The 22,643-nt window shown below is 41.5% G+C and overlaps 1 protein-coding gene across 17 annotated transcripts in view; it reads right to left on the reverse strand.

Moving 5' to 3' along the window:
* The window catches only part of msi2b (musashi RNA-binding protein 2b), a 404,741-nt gene that overhangs the window by 99,160 nt on the left and 282,938 nt on the right, over window positions 1-22,643 (reverse strand). For all 17 annotated transcript variants that reach the window (XM_022668128.2, XM_049466952.1, XM_022667858.2 and 14 more), the window contains exon 8: window positions 9,545-9,627. In XM_022668128.2, the coding sequence (XP_022523849.2) occupies window positions 9,545-9,627 (83 nt within the window). The remainder of the gene's footprint in view (window positions 1-9,544; window positions 9,628-22,643) is intronic.

Below are 22,643 nucleotides of genomic sequence, written 5' to 3' on the forward strand. Positions count from 1 at the left end.
TGTAGTCCATGCTTGCTAACAATAGCAATTGTGCCAAAAGGTTCCTTTTAGGTTTATCTGTTCCAATGTTTCACAAAGTCCTATTCTATGCTATACAATGGGTGCAACTTAAAGTAGTTAAATTAATTTGTTAGAACAAAGGATTGTCCACAAATACTTGGACATATGTTGTATAGTATACTTACAGGGGTTGGACAATGAAACTAAAACACCTGGTTTTAGACCCCAATAGTTTATTGTAGTAACGGACAGTTCTGGAGGAAACAGGAGAGTTGAGGTGCACATTGAATTCTGCCGTGATTTTGGCAGACGTGGTTTTATGTTTTTTGGATACAATCCGGGTTAGCACCCGAACATCCCTTTCAGACAGCTTCCTCTTGCGTCCACAGTTAATCCTGTTGGATGTGGTTCATCCTTCTTGGTGGTACGCTGACATTACCTTGGATACCCTGGCTCTTGATACATCACAAAGACTTGCTGTCTTGGTCACAGATGCGCCAGCAAGACGTGCACCAACAATTTGTTCTCTTTTGAACTCTGGTATGTCACCCATAATGTTGTGTGCATTGCAATATTTTGAGCAGAACTGTGTTCTTACCCTGCTAACTGAACCTTCACACTCTGCTCTTACTGGTGCATTGTGCAATTAATAAAGATTGGCCACCAGGCTGCTCCAATTAGCCATGAAACGTCCCACATTAAAGTTTCCGTTTCTGTTTCATTGGCCAACCCCTTTAGATCAGACTGGGGACAAAAACCTGGACAGGAACATTCCTGGATGCAGCAGTTCCTCAGGTGGAAATGGATGTTCCTAGCGCTAATATCAATCTCTGGCTCCTACAGGCGCTGTGATCTTAGCGGCCTCCTCCTTCATCATCACTTCCTGGACTGAACAGATGTTACATTCGTTCTGAGAGGGGTCAAGTGTAACACAGTTCAGTCTTGTTTGTGAGGCTCCCGCAGATAAAACAGATAGACAGATAGGAGGGGGGAGAAAAAAAAAGAAGAAGAAGAAAAAAATATCAACCCCCTGCTCTTTTGCCCAGAGGCAGCAGAACACACGGCTTAACACTGAGGCATAATTCATCGCAACTTGAATGAAATTACATCGGAGACTTGGGCTCCCCGTACATTATTGATACACTTACAGCTCTTCCGTCTGACACAGAAATCTATATTCGCCCGACGAAAAAAAGAAAGCCTGTCAGAGGCTATTTATTCCGCCCAAACAGAATGTCTGTTTCAACTGAACATTACACAAGGAGCTGGAAACTACATCCAGATGGAGGGAAAAAAAAAAACTAATCAAAAGGACTCAAGCATTTAATCAGGGCTTTTCTCGGCTTGTACAACCAAACAAACTGACATACGCGCACACACACATGCATACACACACACTCTCACAGGATACAGATATACAGTACTTAGTTTTTTGCTGTTTTTTTTTTGGCCAGGTATTCGTGTAGACAACCAGCTGAGTCATGAACACATATCACATACTTCACATACTTGCCACAGTGGCGAATACACATCGTAAAATAAAATAAAATAAAATAAAAATTCTCCAAAACTCTTGATTACATTGATGCTTTGTGTGCACTGCATTGTGTGGGTGTATTGCATTCATTTCTAAAACGATACACACAACCAAATGTACCTAACATACCCAGCATACAGTAGGCAGCTATCATGGAAAGTTAGTGGTGAACAATTTTACATTTGTAACACTTCACAACCACAAACTCAATTGTTGTTTATTTAGATTTTTTTTAAGTGATAAATTAACACAAAATAGCACATAATTGTAAAGTGGAACAAAATGCTGATTTATTCCATTTTAATCATATAAAAATCTAAAAAATGTGACGAGAAAAAGTATTCACCCCCCTTAAATAAAGTCCATTGCAATCCAGTCCAACTGTGTCATTTAGTCTCAACATAAATACACCTGTTCTGAGAAGGCCCCAGTAGTTTGTTACAGAACACTAGTGAACAAACAGCATCATCAAGACCAAGGATAGAACTCACCAGATAGGTCAGAGATAAAGTTGTGAAGAAGTTTAAAGCAGGGTTAGGTTCCAAAAATGGAAAAGGTATTCTACAACTGTTTCTACAAACCTACCAAGACATGACTGTCCACCCCAAACTGACAGATCAAGCAAGGAAAACTCGGGTCAAAGAAGCAGCCAAGAGGTCAGCCATGGTCACTCTGGAGGAGCTGCAGAAATCCACAGCTCAGGCAGGGAATCTGTCCACAGTACAACTATAAGTTGTGCACTCAACAAATCTTGCTTTTATGGAAGAGTGGCAAGAAGATTTGAGACCATTGTTGAAAGAAACCAATAAGAAGTACAGTTTGCAGTTTGCTACACAAAATGTAAGAACACAGCAAACATGTGGAAGATGGTTCTGTAGTCGAATGAGGCTAAAGCTAAACGTTTTTGGCCTAAAAGTAAATTGCCACGTGTGGCACAAAAGTAACACTGCTTGAACATGTGAAACATGTAAAACATTTTGAAACATGGTGGTGGCAACATCATGTTGTGGGGATGCTTTTCTTCAGCAGGGACAGGTCATAAGCTGGTCAGAGTTGATGGGAAGATGGATGGAGATAAATACAGGGCAGTGTTGGAAGAAAACCTCTTAAAGGCTGCAAAAGACTTGAGACTGGGAAGGAGATTGACCTTCCAGCAAGACAATGACCCTAAAAATAAAGCCAGAGCTACAGTGGAATTGTTTAGATAAAAAAATATTCATGCAATAGAATTGCCCAGTCAAGGGAAAAAAATTAATTGAAATTGTTCACAGACGCTCTCCATCCAACATGACTGAGTTTGGGCTGTTTGGCAAAGAAGAATTGGCCAAAAATGACAGTCTCTAGATGTGCAAAGCTGGTAAAGACAAACCCCACAAGACTTGCGGCTGTAATTGCAGTGAAAGGTGGATCTACCAAGTACACTTTTCAGATTTTAATTTGATTACAATTTCATAAAAAATTATTCTCTTTCACAATTACGTGCTACTTTGTGTTAATCTATCACATAAAATCTAAATAAAAAATGTGAGTGTACATGTGTGGTGAGTAGGTACAGACAACTACTAAAGAACAAATCTTTTTATTGCCTTCTTCTTCTTCTTCATTTTTTTATGTGCAACATCAGCTACTGTTAGGAAGCTGTAAAAGCTGGCTGATCTTTATGATATCATTCTCCCTCAATGTGCTGTTTTAGCAAGGTCAGTTATGGGAAGAATATTGCACTTCTGTTCACACTCTCACCCTTTCCCCTACTCTCTCTATTTCTCTCTTTATCTCTCCCTTCCTTCCTTCCTCCCTCCCTCACCCCCTGCAATTTAAAGGCAGAAAGCATTAAATGCCCTCTTTTCTCTGTTTTGACATTCGGTGATCTCGGCGAGCGCTCTGGAAATACCACGCTCTATTACAAGCGGCTAAATTACAGTGATCCTTTCAAATTTCACCCTCCCTTAGCTCCAAACAGCTCTTAAGACACCACTATCCAGAGTGCGTAAATACACCTACGGTCACCCAAGATGACAGTGGCAATAAACAGCAGATTAGATAACAGAGGTGAAAAAAAAAAAAAACTGGGGTAATTACAAGGTACGCACTTATCGACAGAGTCAATTTGTAAATGGTGTTAAACAGCTGGTGTTTCATCATTTTTGAGGCTCATTTATGCTTAAATACAGATGTGGATACTGTCTGTACTGTGTGTTAATCACACAAATTAACAGTACTTACAGCAGGTTTTATGTTTTTTGGATACAATCCGGGTTAGCACCCGAACATCCCTTTCAGACAGCTTCCTCTTACAGCATCCACAGTTAATCCTGTTGGATGTGGTTGGTCCCTCTTGGTGGTGGGCTGGCATTACCCTGGATACCGTGGCTCTTGATACATCACAAAGACTTGCTGTCTTGGTCACAGATGCTCCAGCAAGACGTGCACCAACAATTTGTCCTCTTTTGAACTCTGGTATGTCCCCCATAATGTTGTGTGCATTGCAATATTTTGAGTACAACTGTGGGCATACCCTGCTTATTGACCTTCACACTCTGCTCTTACTGGTGCAATGTGCAATTAATGAAGATTGGCCACCAGGCTGGTCCAGTTTAGCCATAAAACCTCCCACACTAAAATGACAGGTGTTTCAGTTTCATTGTCCAACCCCTGTATGTGTTCCAATACTTTTGTTCATATAATGTGGGTTCGGATGCACTATGTATTTTAATGAAAGTGTGTTGTGACTCAGTGTTTAGTGGTCAATTTATATGTCTGTAGCAGAGCAACTTCTTAAGTTACTGTCGGCTCAGCGGTCTTATTATTGGCTGGTGTTTGAAGCATGTAATTTTAAAAACTCTTATCAACAGAGAAGTGTGAACTTCAATTACTCTTGTGTCACTCTGGCCAAGCCTCAGAACTTAATTCATTACGGGCAAAAGGTTTATGCGGACTGAATAATCATTTAAAGGGTTTAGACTGTAGTAAACAGCCTCGGTTGTGATAACTCTGAGCTGTTAGAACACTGTGATCTACTGATACACTTCCAGCTTCACGGTGAGAAAAGGTAAGTGAAAAACAAGGGAAAGGAAAAGGGAATAGTTTCTCACATCTTAAACTGCTCCATCTCTCTCCCCCGTCCCTCCTCACAGCTGTAGATTATCTTCCAATGATATTTCAGGCCGGAGCCCCGGCACGGCCAGGCGGGCTCTAAATTGGCCGGCCGACACACTTGTCACTTATCATACATGCTAATGGGCTGAGCCGCGGCGGGCAGGCGGGCGGCGGGCAGCCTCCGAGGCCGGGGCAAGCTGAGAGGAAGCAGTGGACGAAATGAGAGCGGCAATCTCCACACTGACTGCGGGAGGTAAGGGCATCGGCGGAGAGGACACGAGGACGAAATTCACATCTCGCCAGCGCAGGCACGGAAAAGCTACGGGGCACAACTGCTCTTTCCACGCGGCGGGGGGACGCTGACTGAGCCGCAGATTACTGACTAAAGCCCAGTTATACAGGAACACAGAACAGAGCAGGAGAACACTGCGGTCAAAGAGGAGGAGAAGCTAATGAGAAGCAGAATACTAGAAAGAGAGACTAAGAGGAGATAGAAGGAATAAATAGAGGATGAGAATAAGAGAGAACGAAGAGAGAACAAGAGAAGAAAAGAGAGATACACTACATACAGAATGAGAGAGACACAGAGATATTAAAGAAAATAAGAGAAAAATGTCCTGTGTTTTTTTCTCTTTTGGTTCCATGTGTTTTCCTGTCTTGTGTTCCCAGCCATGTGCTTTTTTAAGAACATGGTCTTGTTTTGTTATTGTCCTGTCTCCGCCCTAGCCCCTGGTGTTTATTTTCTGTTTTGCTTTTGTTTAACTTGTTTCTTAATAGTAAATGTATATTTCTGTTTTTACATCCATCCTCTCATCCTTCCGCTTATGACAAAAAGACAGAATGAGTAAATCATGTGTGAAATTAGCATTATGTAAAGAGAAAACGAAAAATGATAGAGAATATATCGACCAATGGAAAGACAGAAAACTAAGAACATAGGGGCACTGGAAAGAAAAAAAGACAAGAAAGAAAGAAAGAAACAAACAAACAAACAAAATTAGTAGAATAAAAAAAGAAAATGAGATTAATAGAGATAGAGAGAATAAAAAGGAGCCAGAGAGAAAGAAAGAAAGAAAGAACATGAAAAGAGAGAAGTAAGTAAGAAATGAGAGGGGAAGAAAGAGATAAAGATAAGATTGAGAGAGAGAGAGAGAGAGAGAGAGTAAAAGAAAGGTTGGAGAAAGAATGAGAGAAAAATGGAGGGAGAGAAAGGGAAGAAATGAAGACAGATGAGAGAGAGAGAGAGAGAGAGAGAGAGAGACAGTATTATAATCACGTGGACGTGAGGACCCCCAGAGGGACAGTTTATTCCAGGTCAGGATGCAGTCACTTCTTCCATGGTGTCAAAGAGCCATCAGACTATAAATAACACTTCCTGAGTTGTGGGGCAGAGCTAAAATTAGCCTGCTATTGAACGCTCCCCCTCCACCACACACATACACACATACACACACACACACACACACAGGGGTGGTCCGTGGTCATATAACTGGCCATGAAACCTCTCCTTCAGCTCCGGTGCCTCATATTTCTGGGGGCATTTTCCAATAGAAGGAGCGCGGGGATGGTGTCCTCGCCGCCCAGCTGTTCTGCAGCTGTCTGAATAAGAGCAGGTGAAGCACTCATCCAGCCCAGTCAGGCAGCGCTGATGCTGTTAACCTCCAGCCTCTAAAGCATGAGAGGAGGGAAGGACAAAGCCAGAAGACTGGCAGGAATGTGTGACTGCAGAGGAAATGTGTGGAACGAGAAGTATGTACTTCAGCACAAAGCCCAGAGCGAAGGATATTATGACCATAGAATGTGCTGCTGAAGGAGAGAGGAGAAAAAAATATACCCTTTTCAGTCTGTTCTATTCATCCATTCCTCCAGTTTCCACCTGTTTCTTCCCTGATTACAAACGCCATGGCGGCCTTTTACTGCTAATTATTCCACTGTGTAACTTCATGTGTAAATAGTCGGTGCTGTTGATTTTCTAGGCTTTTAAACTGGTGGGTCCAGATTGAATTTTTTACTTATAGAACCCAAAAGAGCTTGAGAGAGAATGGTAAGCATAGTGGATAACACCAACACTCACACCCACAAACATCAGCGGGTAGAGTTTGAGACGATATCCAGACTATAAGAGTATATGATGACTGTAGTTTGTTATTATTATTAATCGCCGAAGTAAGAAACATTGAATGAGAAGGAAAAGGGACGGTTTCAAACTTTTGCCTAAAACTCTACAGGGGTTGGACAATGAAACTGAAACACCTGTCATTTTAGTGTGGGAGGTTTCATGGCTAAATTGGAGCAGCCTGGTGGCCAATCTTCATTAATTGCACAATGCACCAGTAAGAGCAGAGTGTGAAGGTTCAATTAGCAAGGTGAGAGCACAGTTTTGCTCAAAACTATTGCAATGCACACAACATTATGGGTGACATACCAGAGTTCAAAAGAGGACAAATTGTTGGTGCACGTCTTGCTGGAGCATCTGTGACCAAGACAGCAAGTCTTTGTATTAAGAGCCACGGTATCCAGGATAATGTCAGGATACCACCAAGAAGGATGAACCAGATCCAACAGGATTAACTGTGGATGCAAGAGGAAGCTGTCTGAAAGGGATGTTCAGGCGCTAACCCGAATTGTATCCTTAAAACCTTAAAAACTTAAAACCACGGCAGCCCAAATCACGGCAGAATTCAATGTGCACCTCAACTCTCCTGTTTCTACCAGAACTGTTCGTCGTGACAATAAATTATTGTGGTCTAAAACCAGGTGTTTCAGTTTCATTGTCCAACCCCTGTATGTGTTCTGCAAAAAACTGTGTGCGTTTTCCTCTAAACATCTAACAACTTTTCTTTCACTTACACTATATAACATCAGTTAAATATTGATATTTTTATTAGAAGTTGTTACAAGTGCTAGCTTATAAAATTTGCACATATTACAGTAATTCCTATGAATATCTGGGACTTCCGAGGCTTAAGGGGATTGATAGACTGGCTCAGACAAACTTGCTCTGTTCTAATCCATCTCCCCCGCTGTGGTCAGAGCAAACGGAGGACAGAGGGGAAGAGCTTAACTGGAGCAGGTCAGGGCCTCTCTTGCCCCGGCCTCGGGGGTAGAAGAGGTATCTCTTGAATGTTTAATGGCGGCCTGATGCAATCCAGGCCAGATATCAAACGAAGTGATCAGCAGGCCTGGGGTCTGGGACGGTCCATCTTTTCCAGGGCCTGGAAGCATTCAGAGCCATTTAAGGCCCTCCAGAGTCCTGGCAGCTTTTGAGTGGCCATCTCCAGGTCATCAGAGGCTCTCTAAAAAGAGCTCCTCCACTCTCCCAAAGCCCAGGGCTAAGGGGTCACAGATGGTGCTTCTGGAGATGGCCGCAGACCAACGAGGCAGCGCACGCATTGAGCTGGCGCTTCCGCTAGCGGAGGGAGATCATTACCGCCGTTTTTACAAAATATTCGACGTAATAACAATATTACCACGGATGAATTACCAAGTCAAATATGCGCACAGAGCTCATGAGCAGATGATGCTTCAGAGACCACTTTGATCTTTTTTGGCAAAAGCAACACGACGACAGCCCTTGATAAGGCTTGGAAAAGAGGATAACGGAGAGAAAGAAACAGTGGGATCATCATCGTAGCTTACAAAAGTAAATAAATAAATAAATAAAAAACATTCCTGACCACATTACTGCTTCCATGTCTCCCATTCTAATACCGTAAATTTTTGGGAGAAGGAAGCCAACAATGGATGCAACAGAAGCGGAATCTTCTTAAGCATTTCGCCCCAACCATATTCCTTGTCTCCTTAACCTCCCCTACTGGTCCTAACGATGCATGCAATCCCCCCATGGCCCAATTTAATGCTGCTAGTCGATGGGTAGCCAGTGTCCTGCTTAGAGAGATCGAAAGAACCGAAAAAAAAGGCAAGAAATTCTCTTGGTGCTCCCTGAACAATGAGAGCATTTGATGCAATATTATATAAAAATCAATAGCGTGCTAGTAGCGTGTCTGCAGGAGTTCCAGGAAGGGCCCAGAACAGGCCGTTCTCTGTCAGCCTGTTTCGTCAGAAACGTAGAGACTCATTGCTTAACAAAAGCCACCAATCGTTCCTTCTCTCTCTCTCTTTCTTTCTGAAAGCGGCTTCATCTGCAAGTCAAGTTCGAGTCAACCCTGCTACAGTAAACTTGACTTGCGGTATCTGATATCCAAGGTCCGTAAGTGCTTTAAAGAAGCTTGAAGGACTTCCTTGCTGGCCTTCATCAGGTTCATCTGCATTTAATGCTACACGATGTAGACCGCAGGGAATACTTTGCTAGTCAAAACAGTGTCCTTACTTTCTTAGCCTCAGGGTCGCAACCCCGTCCCTCACGAAACCCTCCCTTCCTAAAACCCTGAGCAGGACATCGGAGGTGGGAAGAAGAATGCCCAATGAAAAATTCAGCAGAAAGTATAAAACAGTAAGCAGGGTGTCAGGTAGCACACTGCTAGCGCCGCCAAGGCTATGATTTTTAAATCTCTTCCCAATCTTTCCTCCATACACTTTTAACAAGGCCCCCGAAATGAATGCCAGCTCCTCCTGCCGCTCTCCTCGGCTGAGGGAATTGCGACTGAGGGAGCGGACAGGTTGCTTCTCCCAGTCTGGTGGACAGGGCTCCAAGACACAATTTCATGCTTTGTGGCCAGTGCACTGCAATAACATGGCATGGCCCACACCCAGGATGTCGGCGAATGGGAAAGACTCCTTGCTTCACCTGCTCCCGGGTCACCCTGGCTTCTCTCTCTACGACCATTACGAGGACCGCCTCAGCTCCCGCTATCAAACATTAATCCTGGCCCCCCGCAGTGAAAAAAAGAAAAAAAAAGAAAAAAAAAAAATAGAGAAAAATCGAGGTGAAAAACTTAGACTTAGACTTACCATTTTATTATTGATTTCATGAAAATGAATCTCACAGACTTTCTCCACCACATCCTCATTCTCGAAAGTTACGAAGCCAAATCCTGCAGAGAGGGAAGAGGAAAAGCAGAGAAAGGAGGAGAGAAAAAGGATAAGAAAAAAGAGAGAAAAAAAGAGAGAGAAAAGAAGCACATGACTGAAGTGAACTAGCACAGAAGCACAGAACTGAACGAACAGGAAAAGCAACAAATATCTGTTGATTGCTAATATCGCATGGCGCAGTCATAAATGAGTCATTGAGTCATGCGGCAATCTGCACTTTATTGGCTCCTAACGACGCGCAAATTATGTATCTAGTGCAGCACAGGGGCTCTTTTGCTGTTAAAGTGATGAAGACCTGGGCATTATTAAAATAGCTACGAGTCGGCTCCTCCGAGAGGGAGGCAGCTCAAAGCCTCTTTAATGACATTCATAGAGCCAGCCCTGCATCTGAATCCCATTACTAAATATTTGCTGTTTCTTTGCTGGGGTTTTAATGCATGACACACTATTTTCCATCCTCCTAAAGTGTCTCCGCGAGGAAGTTTCTCACCCATATTGAAAACACTGGCACAAATCCCACTATTCCAGCGAGAAAGAACCGGATCGAGTAAATAACACAGGACATATCTGCGGATCTGTTGAGAGGGAGCTAGTCGGCTGAGGAATTCTGCAATTTGAAATGTAAGGATGAATACAGGCCATTCAAGCAACTGCAGACAGTTACCAACATAAAGGAAAACACATAAACCCCCACAAACACACACACACACACACTGTTTAGTGTTTACTGTAACTGTGAGTAGGCATTGGCATTCAAATTAAATTGATGAAACGTGATGCCTACATTTCCAAGCCACATTATATTCTCTTAATACCTTTCCCATAAAAAAAATGCTACAGTGATACAGCTCTCATATTATTATTATTTTGTGACTGTATTACTTCAAGGCATAGAACACAAATTCATAGCAGGGGTTACATGGCTTGAAATGTATGCAGCAAATTCAAAAGTCTCAATATAGTTATCAATATAACCTGCTTTAAATAAGTGTTTAAATTTCATACAAACGCTGTGTAACATTACATTTCTTAGGGGTTTACTCTGAATTAACACACTTTAAAGGATTTTTTTTATAGCCATGTCCACATTGATGCTTTGTTTACTTAAATAAATCCATATAGTCATATATATATATATATATATATATATATATATATATATATATATAATCCAGGTAGTCATATAATGCAATTTTCCTAAAAACTATTTTTTTTTAATATGTTGAAGTTTCTAAATGTTTCTTTCAATGATTCAATTATTCATTTATCTATTTTCATTAAAATATCAAGCTATTTAATGTTAAATAATTCCCTGTCCACCCTGTTAGGGAATAAATGCCCTTTTAAGAAAATAACTTTTGACATTAGTGACATCACAACATTCACATTGCTTTATTTTTTTAGCACTGCGCCGTAAGAATAGCAATCTGCTATTTTTATCTGCTAAGTCAGAGTGCATCTGGTAATGGAAAGTGATATGCAGATTGGTTTATTAAATATGTTATGCCAAAACACACCCATGATTCAGTAAGAGAAGTAGTACATTTTTGCCTTTTGTGTGTTTCGAGATAAGCCCTGGGGGTCAGCAGGTCAGCGCAGTCGACAGAGAGCCTGAAAGAGGAAGCGGCAGAGCCCACTTCATGCCCGCTGTGATAAAAGCAGATAAAAAGAGCACGAAGGACGATAAGAGGGCAGCAGATAAACAAACTGCCAGCCCTCGCTCTGACCTCACGTGACCTATGAGTGATTATAAGTACAGTCGTGGATTCTTTTTTTTCCCTCTTGTTTGGGGAGGAGAATATCACCGCTGCGTGTGCTCCTTGACTTTATAACCCAGAAACATCAACAAGATCCTTACAAATCTCTCCTTCAGCAAAGAAAAAAAGGAAAAAAAGAAGAAAAAACTCAAAAGGTAGACGATGCACTTAAGAAAGCACCAGATTGCTCAGTCTTAGACACGCTAACCAAAGAGATACAGGTACTGTTTTAACATTCACTGTGATGGCAGGGACAGGAACTAGTATCGTGTACCATGACTTTTGCCAAGCTAATGTACTCTGTAATGTACTGAATTTGGGATTGGGATTTCTGCCAGAGCTTATCTTTTCAAACTTTTCTTTTAGCATGGACAATTTCAGCCAGACACCACCAGTCACGATCAAGTGTTTAAATTTTGTACAAACACTGTTTACCATTACATTTCTATGGAATCATGTATCTATTTTGATTAAAATATCAATTATTTTGCTATTTAATGTCCACGAATTCCCTGTGCACCCTGTTATTGAACGAACGCCACTTTAAGGAAGGACATCAGTGACATCATAACCTTCACACTTGTTTTATTTTTTTTACAAAAACTGAACCGTTAAAATAGCAATCTGCCAAAGTCAGAGCGAACCTGGCTTTCAAAAGAAATGAAAAGTGACACGCTGATTGGTTTACTTTACACTACCCTAAAACCATTACACCCATGATTAATTAAGTACTACCTGCCTTGTTTCGAGACGTGCAAGATGTGTACTTTGACAAGTTCAGCCATACGCCACCGGTCACAATCTTTCCCTCCGACTGCACTGTCCACTGTGGGTGATAATACCTTCTAGGATGTATTAGCATCTATCTGGCGTCCACTATTAGGCCTCGCTCAAACTCCTGAGGTACCAATTCATGATTAATTTACATACTGCTATCCTATTGGCGTGTTGGCGTGTCACTGTACACTGTGTATGGTGTTTTTTTTTGGTAAAGCTAAATCCTAGCTAATAAGTCAGTTAAGCAGCCTGCTTTGCATACACAATGAAAAATGGCTTCTTTACAAGTGCAGGAAGTATAAATAAAGATAAAAACAATGCAAATGCACCCTTAAAGATGTGACTACCTCAAAGATATACTAACATAATTTTTAAGGGCACACTTCATCACACTCCATCACTTTCACAGCAACATAAGACAAAAGAACTGCAGTAGAATTCAGAACAATTACATTCCATAACTGAGGGCACTAAAAAGGTACCCCTGAGAACACGGTACAATAAAAACGCAACTTTTTGTTCAAGATTGTCGTGACACTCTGGGGGACATATCTTTTAGACATATGTAGAATGTGTAGGTTTGTTTGAACCATTCCCCAGAAAGTACAAGATATCTATCTTTTGTGTAATCTACTGAAGGGCATGTTACTTGTTACTTTGTTTCATGTGGGTGTATTTTTGCTGAAGCACCACAGTGACCTGCCTCTAACGCTACGTTCACATTACAAGCCACATTCCTGAAATCCAATTTTTATTTGTTCAGATCTTGACGGTTCACATTCACACATGTAAGTGATCTGTATCTGTGTGTAATGTGAACGAATCTTTCCCTGAAACGTCTCACATGCACACATTGATACGTGTATAAATGTTGCCTTCTTTACCAACAACACAAAACGTCATATTTGAGAGACGACTTGTAGCTTTATAAAGGGAAATGAATACGTTTGTTAGCAGCTCATATGTGGAGCATCTTTTGCTGGAGTGGAGAAACAGCAAACAGCTGGTCTGAAGTACATGCTCAGGTCAAGGAGGTGAAAAAAAAAGGCCAGGTGGTTTGCTTTTGCTGTTTTTTTGCAGCTATAGCTGCAAAGCTGCACCAAAAGAGATGTGTGGGTACTAGAGAATAATTCGTAGCGCATGTGTAAAGGCAAAAAAAAACAAAAAACGAATGAATTCCGATTTGACTGTTCACATTCATGTCGCATGTCCATGGATCGGATACATATCCAGTTTAGGACCACATCTGAAAGTGATTCAAATCTGATAAAAAAAAAAAATGGATTTGGCACGTTCACACAGCCATGAAAAAAAAAATCAGATCTGAACCACACTGAGCAAAAAAATCTGTTTTGAGTCACTTCAGCCTGGTAATGTGAACATAGCCTAAGTGTACACAAAAAGAAAACTTTACCACTGGTACTTTTGCATGGCCATTAAAATTCAAAATGGCCTCTTGTCAAAGCTAACAGTTCCTAGACCTGTTTAGTGACCAAACTCACCATAAGTAAAAAAGCAAATAGACGCATGAATTCTGATTTGACCGTTCACATTCATGTCGCATGTCCATGGATTAGATATGTGTCCAATTTAGGATTACATATAAAGGTGACTTAAATCTGATTTGAAAATATCAGATTTATCACATTCACACAGCCATGAAAAAAAATGGATCTAAGCCACACACTGAGCAAAAAATCTGATTTTAGTCACTTTAGCCTGGTAATGTGAACATAGGCCTTAACGTAGCCTAAGTGTATACAAAATCTACTTTACCTTTACCACTGGTCCTTTTTTATGGTCATTCAAATGGCCTCTTTTTCTCGTCAAAGCTGGCAGTTCCTAGACCTGTTTACTGACCAAACTCACCAATCAGATTTTTTTTTGACAAAAACAATTTTGGCTGGCAAGACCAGTATATATCACTAAATGATGCAAGCAGCATCCAAGCCATGAGTCACAGTGTAACTATACAAGCCCATCATGTTGGGTCACAGCTAAGGTTAATTGAGGTCGTTTATCGTATGCTCGGCCCTGGAGGTCACTCGCGGTCATTACCCTAATGTGTCGCCCGCGCAAATCCCACTTTGAATGAAACGGAGCCCCTCCCATCTGTAACCCCACCACCTTCCTCGCAGGATGAGGTAGCGTCTCTGGCCGCAGCTGCCATCCCGGAGATAATGTGAGTTATTGGAGCCGCTGCCTTGCTCTCTCTCTCTCATGGGCGGATGTTGGAGCGGAATTTGCAGCCAATTACTCAGTGACCTCTCCTCTCGCGATGGCTTCCTGTATGAGCCCATTAGGGCATCCTGTTGCTGCCTGGGGCTGACGCTCAGCTGGAGGCTGGATGGGGTCCCGCTTTTTCGTGCTCACGGCTCAGATGTGTAACCCTTGGATCCGTCCTGCTTCCCTCCTCGTCGCACTCACCTATTCCTGCTCCACCTGTCCTGGCAAGCCCTTGGGGTGATGGGGGGACATGAGCTGGAGGTCCAGCCTCTGTGATTCCTGCTACTCTCACTCTCTCTTTCTCTCTCGATGTGTCTCTCTTCCTCGCTCACCCGCTCCGTTTGACAGATCTGCCTGTCTGAGGCCCAGCCGGCCTGGGGCCATTTCCACATCCCCTGCTTTTATACCCTTAAACACTGCAGAGCCGGCCTGCTGCGTCAGCTAATCAGAAAAGATGTCACTGTTTCCTATCTGCAGCTCCAGTCGCACTCTCTCCGGGCCTGATTATCCTGCCTTATGGCCTCGCTTCTTCCCTTTCTTCTTTCTTTGTTCTCTGTTAAAAGGGATCAGTGGCACATGCACAACCATATGCACCAACAAAAAAAACAAAAAATAAAAATCTGCATGAAATAACAAGTTCAAAAAACAGTTTAATGAAAGACGGTACTCCAGGTGCCTTTGGCCCCAAATTAACCACTCTTAGACTCGAGTTTAAGTCATCAGAGAGAGGAAACTGGGAAACTGGGAACCTGGGAACCTGGCACGGCGCAAAATGTCCCTTTTCTGCTGGGAGACATTTACATGTGTCCGTGGGGCTGTGCCGTGATGGGCCTGCCTTTGAAATCATGAGAAGCAGTTAGTTTTCCATCTCAGGCCTCCGCAGTCTTATCAGCCGCACAGCGACCACTTCTGACAACCAACAAATCAGCTGTCAGGAGCAATTTCTCAGCAGGCAGGAGGAAGGCTGCAGGAGCGGCGTGGGGTGGGCCGCCGGGAGCCGGTGTACCTGTGCCCCCCACACACTGCACAAATACATCCAATACATCTAATTTCATGCACAACAACCAAAATTAGGGACATTTGAAAGGTTTTTAGCAGAGAAATATTAGGTAATCATCTACATTGATGATGTACTGATAAATGCACAAACAGTATATTCACACACGCATTAGTGCATTATCTGTACATTTACAAGTGTTGCATGTATTGATGTAGTGTAAATCTGTGGTGTTATGGCAGTATTGGTCTTCATACTGTACATCCACATGACATACTTATCAACAAGAGGTGCCCAAATTTGATGTAACTATATTATAACACCCTACAAGTCCTACAAGTCAAAATCACATTCATATGTATAATTTACAGCATGCATTTGTGCAGTAATAATAGTCTGCAATAGTCTGCAAAATCTAAAGAGATTAAATGAAGATGCATTGTTTACAAGCTCATTTCAGATTTACTAAGAGCTTCAGAGAACAATTACCCCACGCTCTGTCTTTAGTGAGCTCATATTGTCTAAAACCTCGGCGAGAGGGATCAGGTAACGATCCGGCCGGCCGTCTGTGTCAGAGTTCATGGCGGTATCGGCAGAGTGAGCTCCCGGCCCACCATCAGAGGAGGCAGCAAATCAAAGCCCCCGCAGGCTGCTTAATGACAAGGCTGACTAGCATGGCGGCTAACACGATCTTTTAAGGAGGGAGCCGATACGCAGTCCCTTCAAAGTCAGACGAAGGATAGGAAACGCGCCGGAAAGCAACATCTGCTTCTGCACCGGCGCAGAAACCCCAGAGCCTTAATGCTCGAAAAAGTCTCTTTTCCGTTCATTTATTGACCTCAACTCAAGCAAACAAAGCTGTCCGCAGGCACCTGAAACCATTTCTAGCACATGTCTACACAATCTTTAGTGTGTGTTTGATAGGGTGGCTGTTTTTCTTCTCAACTCTATTTCCCCCTCACTTTTCTTTCTCTCTCGTTTTTTTTTTTTTGAGATCCCTCAATGACAACACATGGATTTCCAATCTCAAGCAGGATAATAAGTGTTAGTGGCTATTACAGAGGCGTCTGGGCGGCATCTCACACTTATTAGGCAGAGAGCGAGGCAGGCCCGGTCTCCACAGACAGCGAGGCATTCACAGCCTCTTACAAAACAAAGAGGCTCCGCCATGCTTAATGCCAGTCCCCCTCGGAGCCAAGCACAAATAAAATTAAAATGCTAAATCAATGAGTCTTCCACTGACCTTTGCTTAAACAGCTGAGGGTGCCTGAAGCAGTTCGATGTATTTGAAGGGAAGAGGTACACAACCAAATCAGATATTATTACCAATGCGGCGTATCCTTTCCAGATGAGAGATGGGACATAGATTGCATGTTGCATATTAAACACGGAAAACGCCCCGTCTTTTCCACCCCGTCGCCCACGGCCTTTCCTCACAAAGGAACACAGGCAAATTCAGTGTGTGTGTGTGTGTGTGTGTGTGTGTGCATGCACACGTGTATGCACTGAGAAGCAGTGGCAATCACCTTCATGTTTGGCAGATCTATTTAACACAAAGAATATATAGGCCTGATAATACAAGCAGGTTTTAAGATTAGTCTTATAAACCGTAATGGTTTATAATGATGCCTCAATAAAAACAGGTAGACTATTCCACAGTTTGGGTGATGCAACAGAAAAAGCTCAGTCACCTTTTGACTTCAATTTAGAATTTGGCATCTCCAAGAGCAGCTGATTTGAAGATCTTTGGACTCTTCGGGTTGAATATGGACGCAGAAGGTCAGAGATATATGATGGAGACATGCCATTTAAGGCTTCAAAAACAATTAATAAGACCTTTAACTCTGAATTTGATGGCCAACCAATGTAGGGACTCTTCTTTGTCCCAGTTAAGAGTCGAGTGGCTGCATTTTGGACGAGCTGCAAAAGTGACAGGGCTGATTGGTTGATACTCAGATAAAGAGAGTTGCAATAGTCCAAACGTGATGTAATAAAAGCATGAGTTACAATTTCCAGGTCCTTAACAATTAAAATGGGTTTAAGCTTGGCAATTTTTCTGAGCGGATGAAAACTTGCACTGACTACAAAGTTTATCTGTTTTATCAAATTTAAGTGCAAAATCAAAAATAACTCCAAGGTTTCTGCCCTGATTTTGTACATTTACAGGGGCTTCAGAGAAAATACGAATATGGGTGGACATCGGGAATAAGGGGCAAAATATGGCAGTGTTCCGGTCAAAACAGGAGACTTGACAGGTATGCTGATGCATTTAATTCTATATAGTATATGCAAATGTTCTCTGCTCTTATTGGCTACCCTACTTCAAAGCCTAGTTGCAAAGTTGATTAGTTGCACATTTTCTAAATCAACAGTTTGACCAAAAAGCGAAACAGGTGACAGCACAACACTCTTAAGAGATGGATTTTACACTGATATGATTAGGCTGACATAGCAATAAACACAGCCAGCATCACATACTAATAGTAATACATGATCATGTGTAACCAGCAGTCTGCCTGCTTTATCCAGCACATCCTTCCATCACACAGCCAGAAAAAGGCCATAAAGATACAGTGATATCCAGAGACACACAAGTGACACAATAAAATCAAAAGGCTAGTGTCAATGAATCTCCCCTTCCTGTGATAAATGGGCTCCCATCCTCATCCATTAATAATGAACGCAGAAAGTAGCACAAGAAAATCTGTCAGCGGACTTAATTTTTTACCCTGCCAGACAGGCAGTCGGCCTCCCTGTTGCAATAGTGTGTGTGTGTGTGTGTGTGTGAGTGCGAGTGTGTGAGAGAGTCAATGTGTGTGTGCGCACGAGGGGCGAGGCTCTATTCTCCACCACAGAGAGGAGAAGTCCATGGGGAACAGTGAGAATGATCCTTAAGAGTCAATAAATAGATTGGCATGCATTGATGGGAGTTTGTGGCCTTATTTACACATCCTCTTAATCAAAAAGGAGACGGGCGCGGAGAAAAATAGCCTCTCTGTAAGCTCTTTGGAACTCGGAACCCTTGTAAACTAAATGAGAGTAGACAGCGGAATCGATTGTAGTAGCAGCCATCCCGCTACATTATAATGACTTGGGTGAGAAGCGGCTCGCCCGGAAAGGAGCGCGGGCCGAAAAAAAGAGGTGTAAAAGAGCGCGGGAGAAAGAAAAGTTGTCGGGGAAGGAGCGGCGTCGCTGACAGGCACTCTATAAATCTCTCAGTGATGTGCGGGCGCGAGTCTGCGCGTGTTTGTATGTGTGTAATGTGATCAAAGTACATGCATGGTGTGCGAAATGGATTGCCAAGGGCAAAGAAGAAATCTGAACCAACAACACTCAACATCAGAATAGCTCTGCCGGTGCTGTCGATAGTATAACAGCAGTTAAAGCAGGTGAGCGAACACGAAGCTCCTGTTAGCGCTTAAAGTGTAGAGGTGAGAAGTTAATACCAGGAGGATAATAAATAAAAAATGAAATAACAAAGCCGGTCTTTCCAAGGAAGACGCATAGATACTCCAATAAGTCGAGGTATTTATTAAAGCTGCAGAAAAGCAACAAAGCCTCAAGACACTGAACACATACAGTAGATATTGAGAGATATTATCACGTATAGCAACTATACTAATTACCTGCAATTAGCAATGATGTTGGCAACTGTCTCACTCAATTATAACATGTTGTTTCTTTAACCTCTTTTCACAGTAGGCCAAAAAACTCAATTTTCAGCTATTTTAAGGGGTCCCTCTGTTCAGCTTAGAATATATTTTTTAAAGTAAACAATGGTTTGGATAGAAGTGAATAGTTTTAAGAAGGGATTTGATTATATCTGTATCAGATGGTTGATCTAGTGTTGCTAGGGTGTAAGTAGATGGTTGATAGTGCTCCATGTAAATGTAAGGATGTTGCTATTTCTCATGGTGGCTATTTTTTGTGGAATGTATTTGGTATGTACATTTAGTGTAATTATTATGCTTTATATTAATTATTAATAATTAATTATTGAACTAGTTTGGAATCACTGTGTATGTGAATGGGTCTACACTGTATTTTATTTCTTGTGCAAAGAAAAATGGTTAAAAGGTAATTCTAACTAATATAATTTATCCTTGATGTTCAATGAAAAACATATATGTCCATTTTTGTGGATTTTTAGTTTACTACATCATTTGATCAGACATTTAAATAGATCATTTAAACTGTTTTTTTTCTATCTGCCAAAATTTCTTGATGAACGGACCAATAGAAATACTTCAAAATGACCTGAAATAAACTTTTTACATTGATTTCCATTGAAAGTTTAAACGTTTTTTTTTTCTCTTTGCTGTAAATTTGCTGTTTTGGAGATGCTTGTTTTTCATTGGACAGCGATGATATGTGGTGTCTGTGAGAGAAAGGTGTCCAGTATGTCAAAACCAGTGCCGGTTTAATTTGAATTTCACAAAAATTCCACCAATAGGAAAAAAAAATTACCTCTGCAGGATTTCTGTATTAAAATCTGTGCATTTTATATAGACGGCTTCAAGTAGAAACTGACTGACTATTCCTTGTTTTAACGTTAAGAAACTCCAAAAATGTGGCTTTAATGTAGTTTTAAATACATTTCTTCACTTATTTCATGACTTACTGTACTTTAAGAAGAACACGCACTTGTCCTCATGCTGTAGAAAATGCTGCATTTGGCAAGACCTCTGCAGACTAAAGCCTGAGCTCCACTGGCACTACACTGACCTTCCACACCATTAACACAGTCTAAGCACTGCACCCACCATAAATCACACTTTACATCATTACTCTTCGACTGTGCTGCTATCCAGCTTTAACATCTTCAGCCTTGCACACAGTGGAAAGCACTGGTCACAAACAGAAGAGCAGAGTACAGGAGTTTTACCTGAACACACCAGGCCCAACTCTGATCCAAATAACAGCAATAATAACAACGTGAAGGAAGAGTCACCGGCCTCTGCTCACACTCTGAGTCATGTGAGATTTATTGCAGCATTATGTGCTCCAAAAGCCACCTCAAAACCCCAAATACCAGGAGCGTCAGAGGAAGCCGTTCCTTCCTAATGGCTAATGATCTAAGTCCATCCTCCCTCATTAAAGAAGACAGATGAAGAGGAGGGTGCGAGGTGTGCAGACTCAGCACAGTCTATCTGCAGAAAATGTGGAGCAGTGCAACGCCAAGGAGCTTATAGGCGCAATAGAGAAGACCCCGAAACACAGATAACGGAAATTCCTCAACTCCACACCATTAGCTATGATATATAATGCAGCCTGTGTATACACGTTGTAGAATGTTATATATGGACTCATTTAGGAAGCTATTAACAAGAGTGGAGATAGGATGAAGTTTAACAAAGCAAAAATACACTGAAAAAAAATGTTTCTTAAGTTCTCAGAATGTATAATGTATATTTTAATGTACAAATCAAAGTTTCTTTGATTTTACCAAATTGAAAACCACTGGAATATATTCAAGAGGAAGATCGATGATCACAAGCTTTCAAACCAAGCTGAACTGCTTGAATTTCTGCACAATGAGTGGCATAATAAAGTTATCCAAAAGCAGTGTGCAAGACTGGTGGAGGAGAACATGCCAAGATGCATGAAACCAGGGTTATTCCACCAAATATTGATTTCTGAACTCTGAACTCTTAAAACTTTATGAATATGAACTTATTTTCTTTGCATTATTTGAGGTCTTTTTTTGATATTGCAGCCATTTCTCATTTTCTGCAAATAAATGCTTAAAAAATGACAATATTTTTATGTGGAATTTGGGAGAAATGTTGTATGTAGTTTATTTAACTCATTTAACTCAAACTTATACCTATAAAAAGCAAAATCAGAGAAACTGATTCATGCATCTTGGTCCTGATTCATGTTCTCCTCCACCAGTCTTACACACTGCTTTTGGATAACTTTATTATGCCGCTCAAGCAGTTCAGCTTGGTTTGATGGCTTGTGATCGTCCATTTTCCTCTTGATTATATTCCAGAGGTTTTCAATTTGGTAAAGTTAGGGAAATTCATCATTTTTAAGTGGTCTCTTATTTTTTTCCAGAGCTGTATATGAGCTGTATATGTTCATGTAAAAAACACTATATCAACTATATCCCTCTAAATCAGTGCATTGTAATGTTAACACAATGTCTGAGCTGTAATATTTTTCAGGATTCTTGTATTGTCTAGTAATTCGGTACACATTAAAAAGTGACTCCACAATAATTCAATAATAACTAATTCTATCTGCTTTATTAGAATAAGATGACCATTAAGATTATATGCACTAATTTAATTCAGCTTTAATGGCTTTAACTGTCGAGAGAAAACATGTGAAAACATCGACATGCGAAGCCAACATAAGCACGGTACACATTTCTAACTGGGATTGAGCCATTTTTTCCATATCACACCCCAACATTTATCTCATTCTTGTCTTTAACTATGTGAAAGACGAGTTGATTGTGTCTACGGCTATGTGTTCGGCTCTGACAGGCCCAGTAATGGAGCGCCATATGGGAGGGAGCTTTGAGCACGATGCATTCTGACAGTTCTTTGTTTCATAATCCATAAACTCCACACAGGCTGCCGCCTTCTCACAGGCACTGGAGCAACAAGTCCAATTTCACCCTTCTCCTCTGCAAAGGCTAATGTGATTACACTAGCATCAAAACAATTTGGGCCTTAATTACAGAAGACACATCAAGGCGAGAGCCATGATAGGAATTTCTCAAAGGAAGCAATTGGCATGACAAATTAAGGCAGGATGGGAGAAAAAAAAATCATTTTTGATAACACGGTGCTTGTCGCGTAAATGCCATTGGTGGTAGCCAAGGCTAGCAGAGTGGGACCTCCTACACCAGCGCTCGTCTTTCCAAGAGGTAGAAAACGGAAAATAAACACACATCAAGACTCCTGCTTTTAATCTCAATGTGTTTTACACTTTACAAAAGGCAATACGCACCAATTACCACACAAAACCATTAATATAGCGCTAATCTCTCGCCTAGAGGAAGGGTTACAGTTCAGTTCAGTGTTTTGACACCTTTTTCACTGCGAGTCGAGACCTCTCTTCTTTCTTAACTACCTACTGCACCTCGCCACAAGCAGTGTAAATGACCATTAGAGAGACAGAGCTTCACCTTAATCTGCTGCTGAATTATGCATCCGGATCTCTTCACCTCATCTCTTTTAGCCCTCACACGGGGCAACGGCGCTCAATCACTATGTCTAATTAGCCATTCCAAGCTGTCCCAACAACC

This window comes from Astyanax mexicanus, chromosome 18 (assembly GCF_023375975.1).
Source record: "Astyanax mexicanus isolate ESR-SI-001 chromosome 18, AstMex3_surface, whole genome shotgun sequence".
Taxonomy (NCBI): Eukaryota; Metazoa; Chordata; class Actinopteri; order Characiformes; family Acestrorhamphidae; genus Astyanax; species Astyanax mexicanus.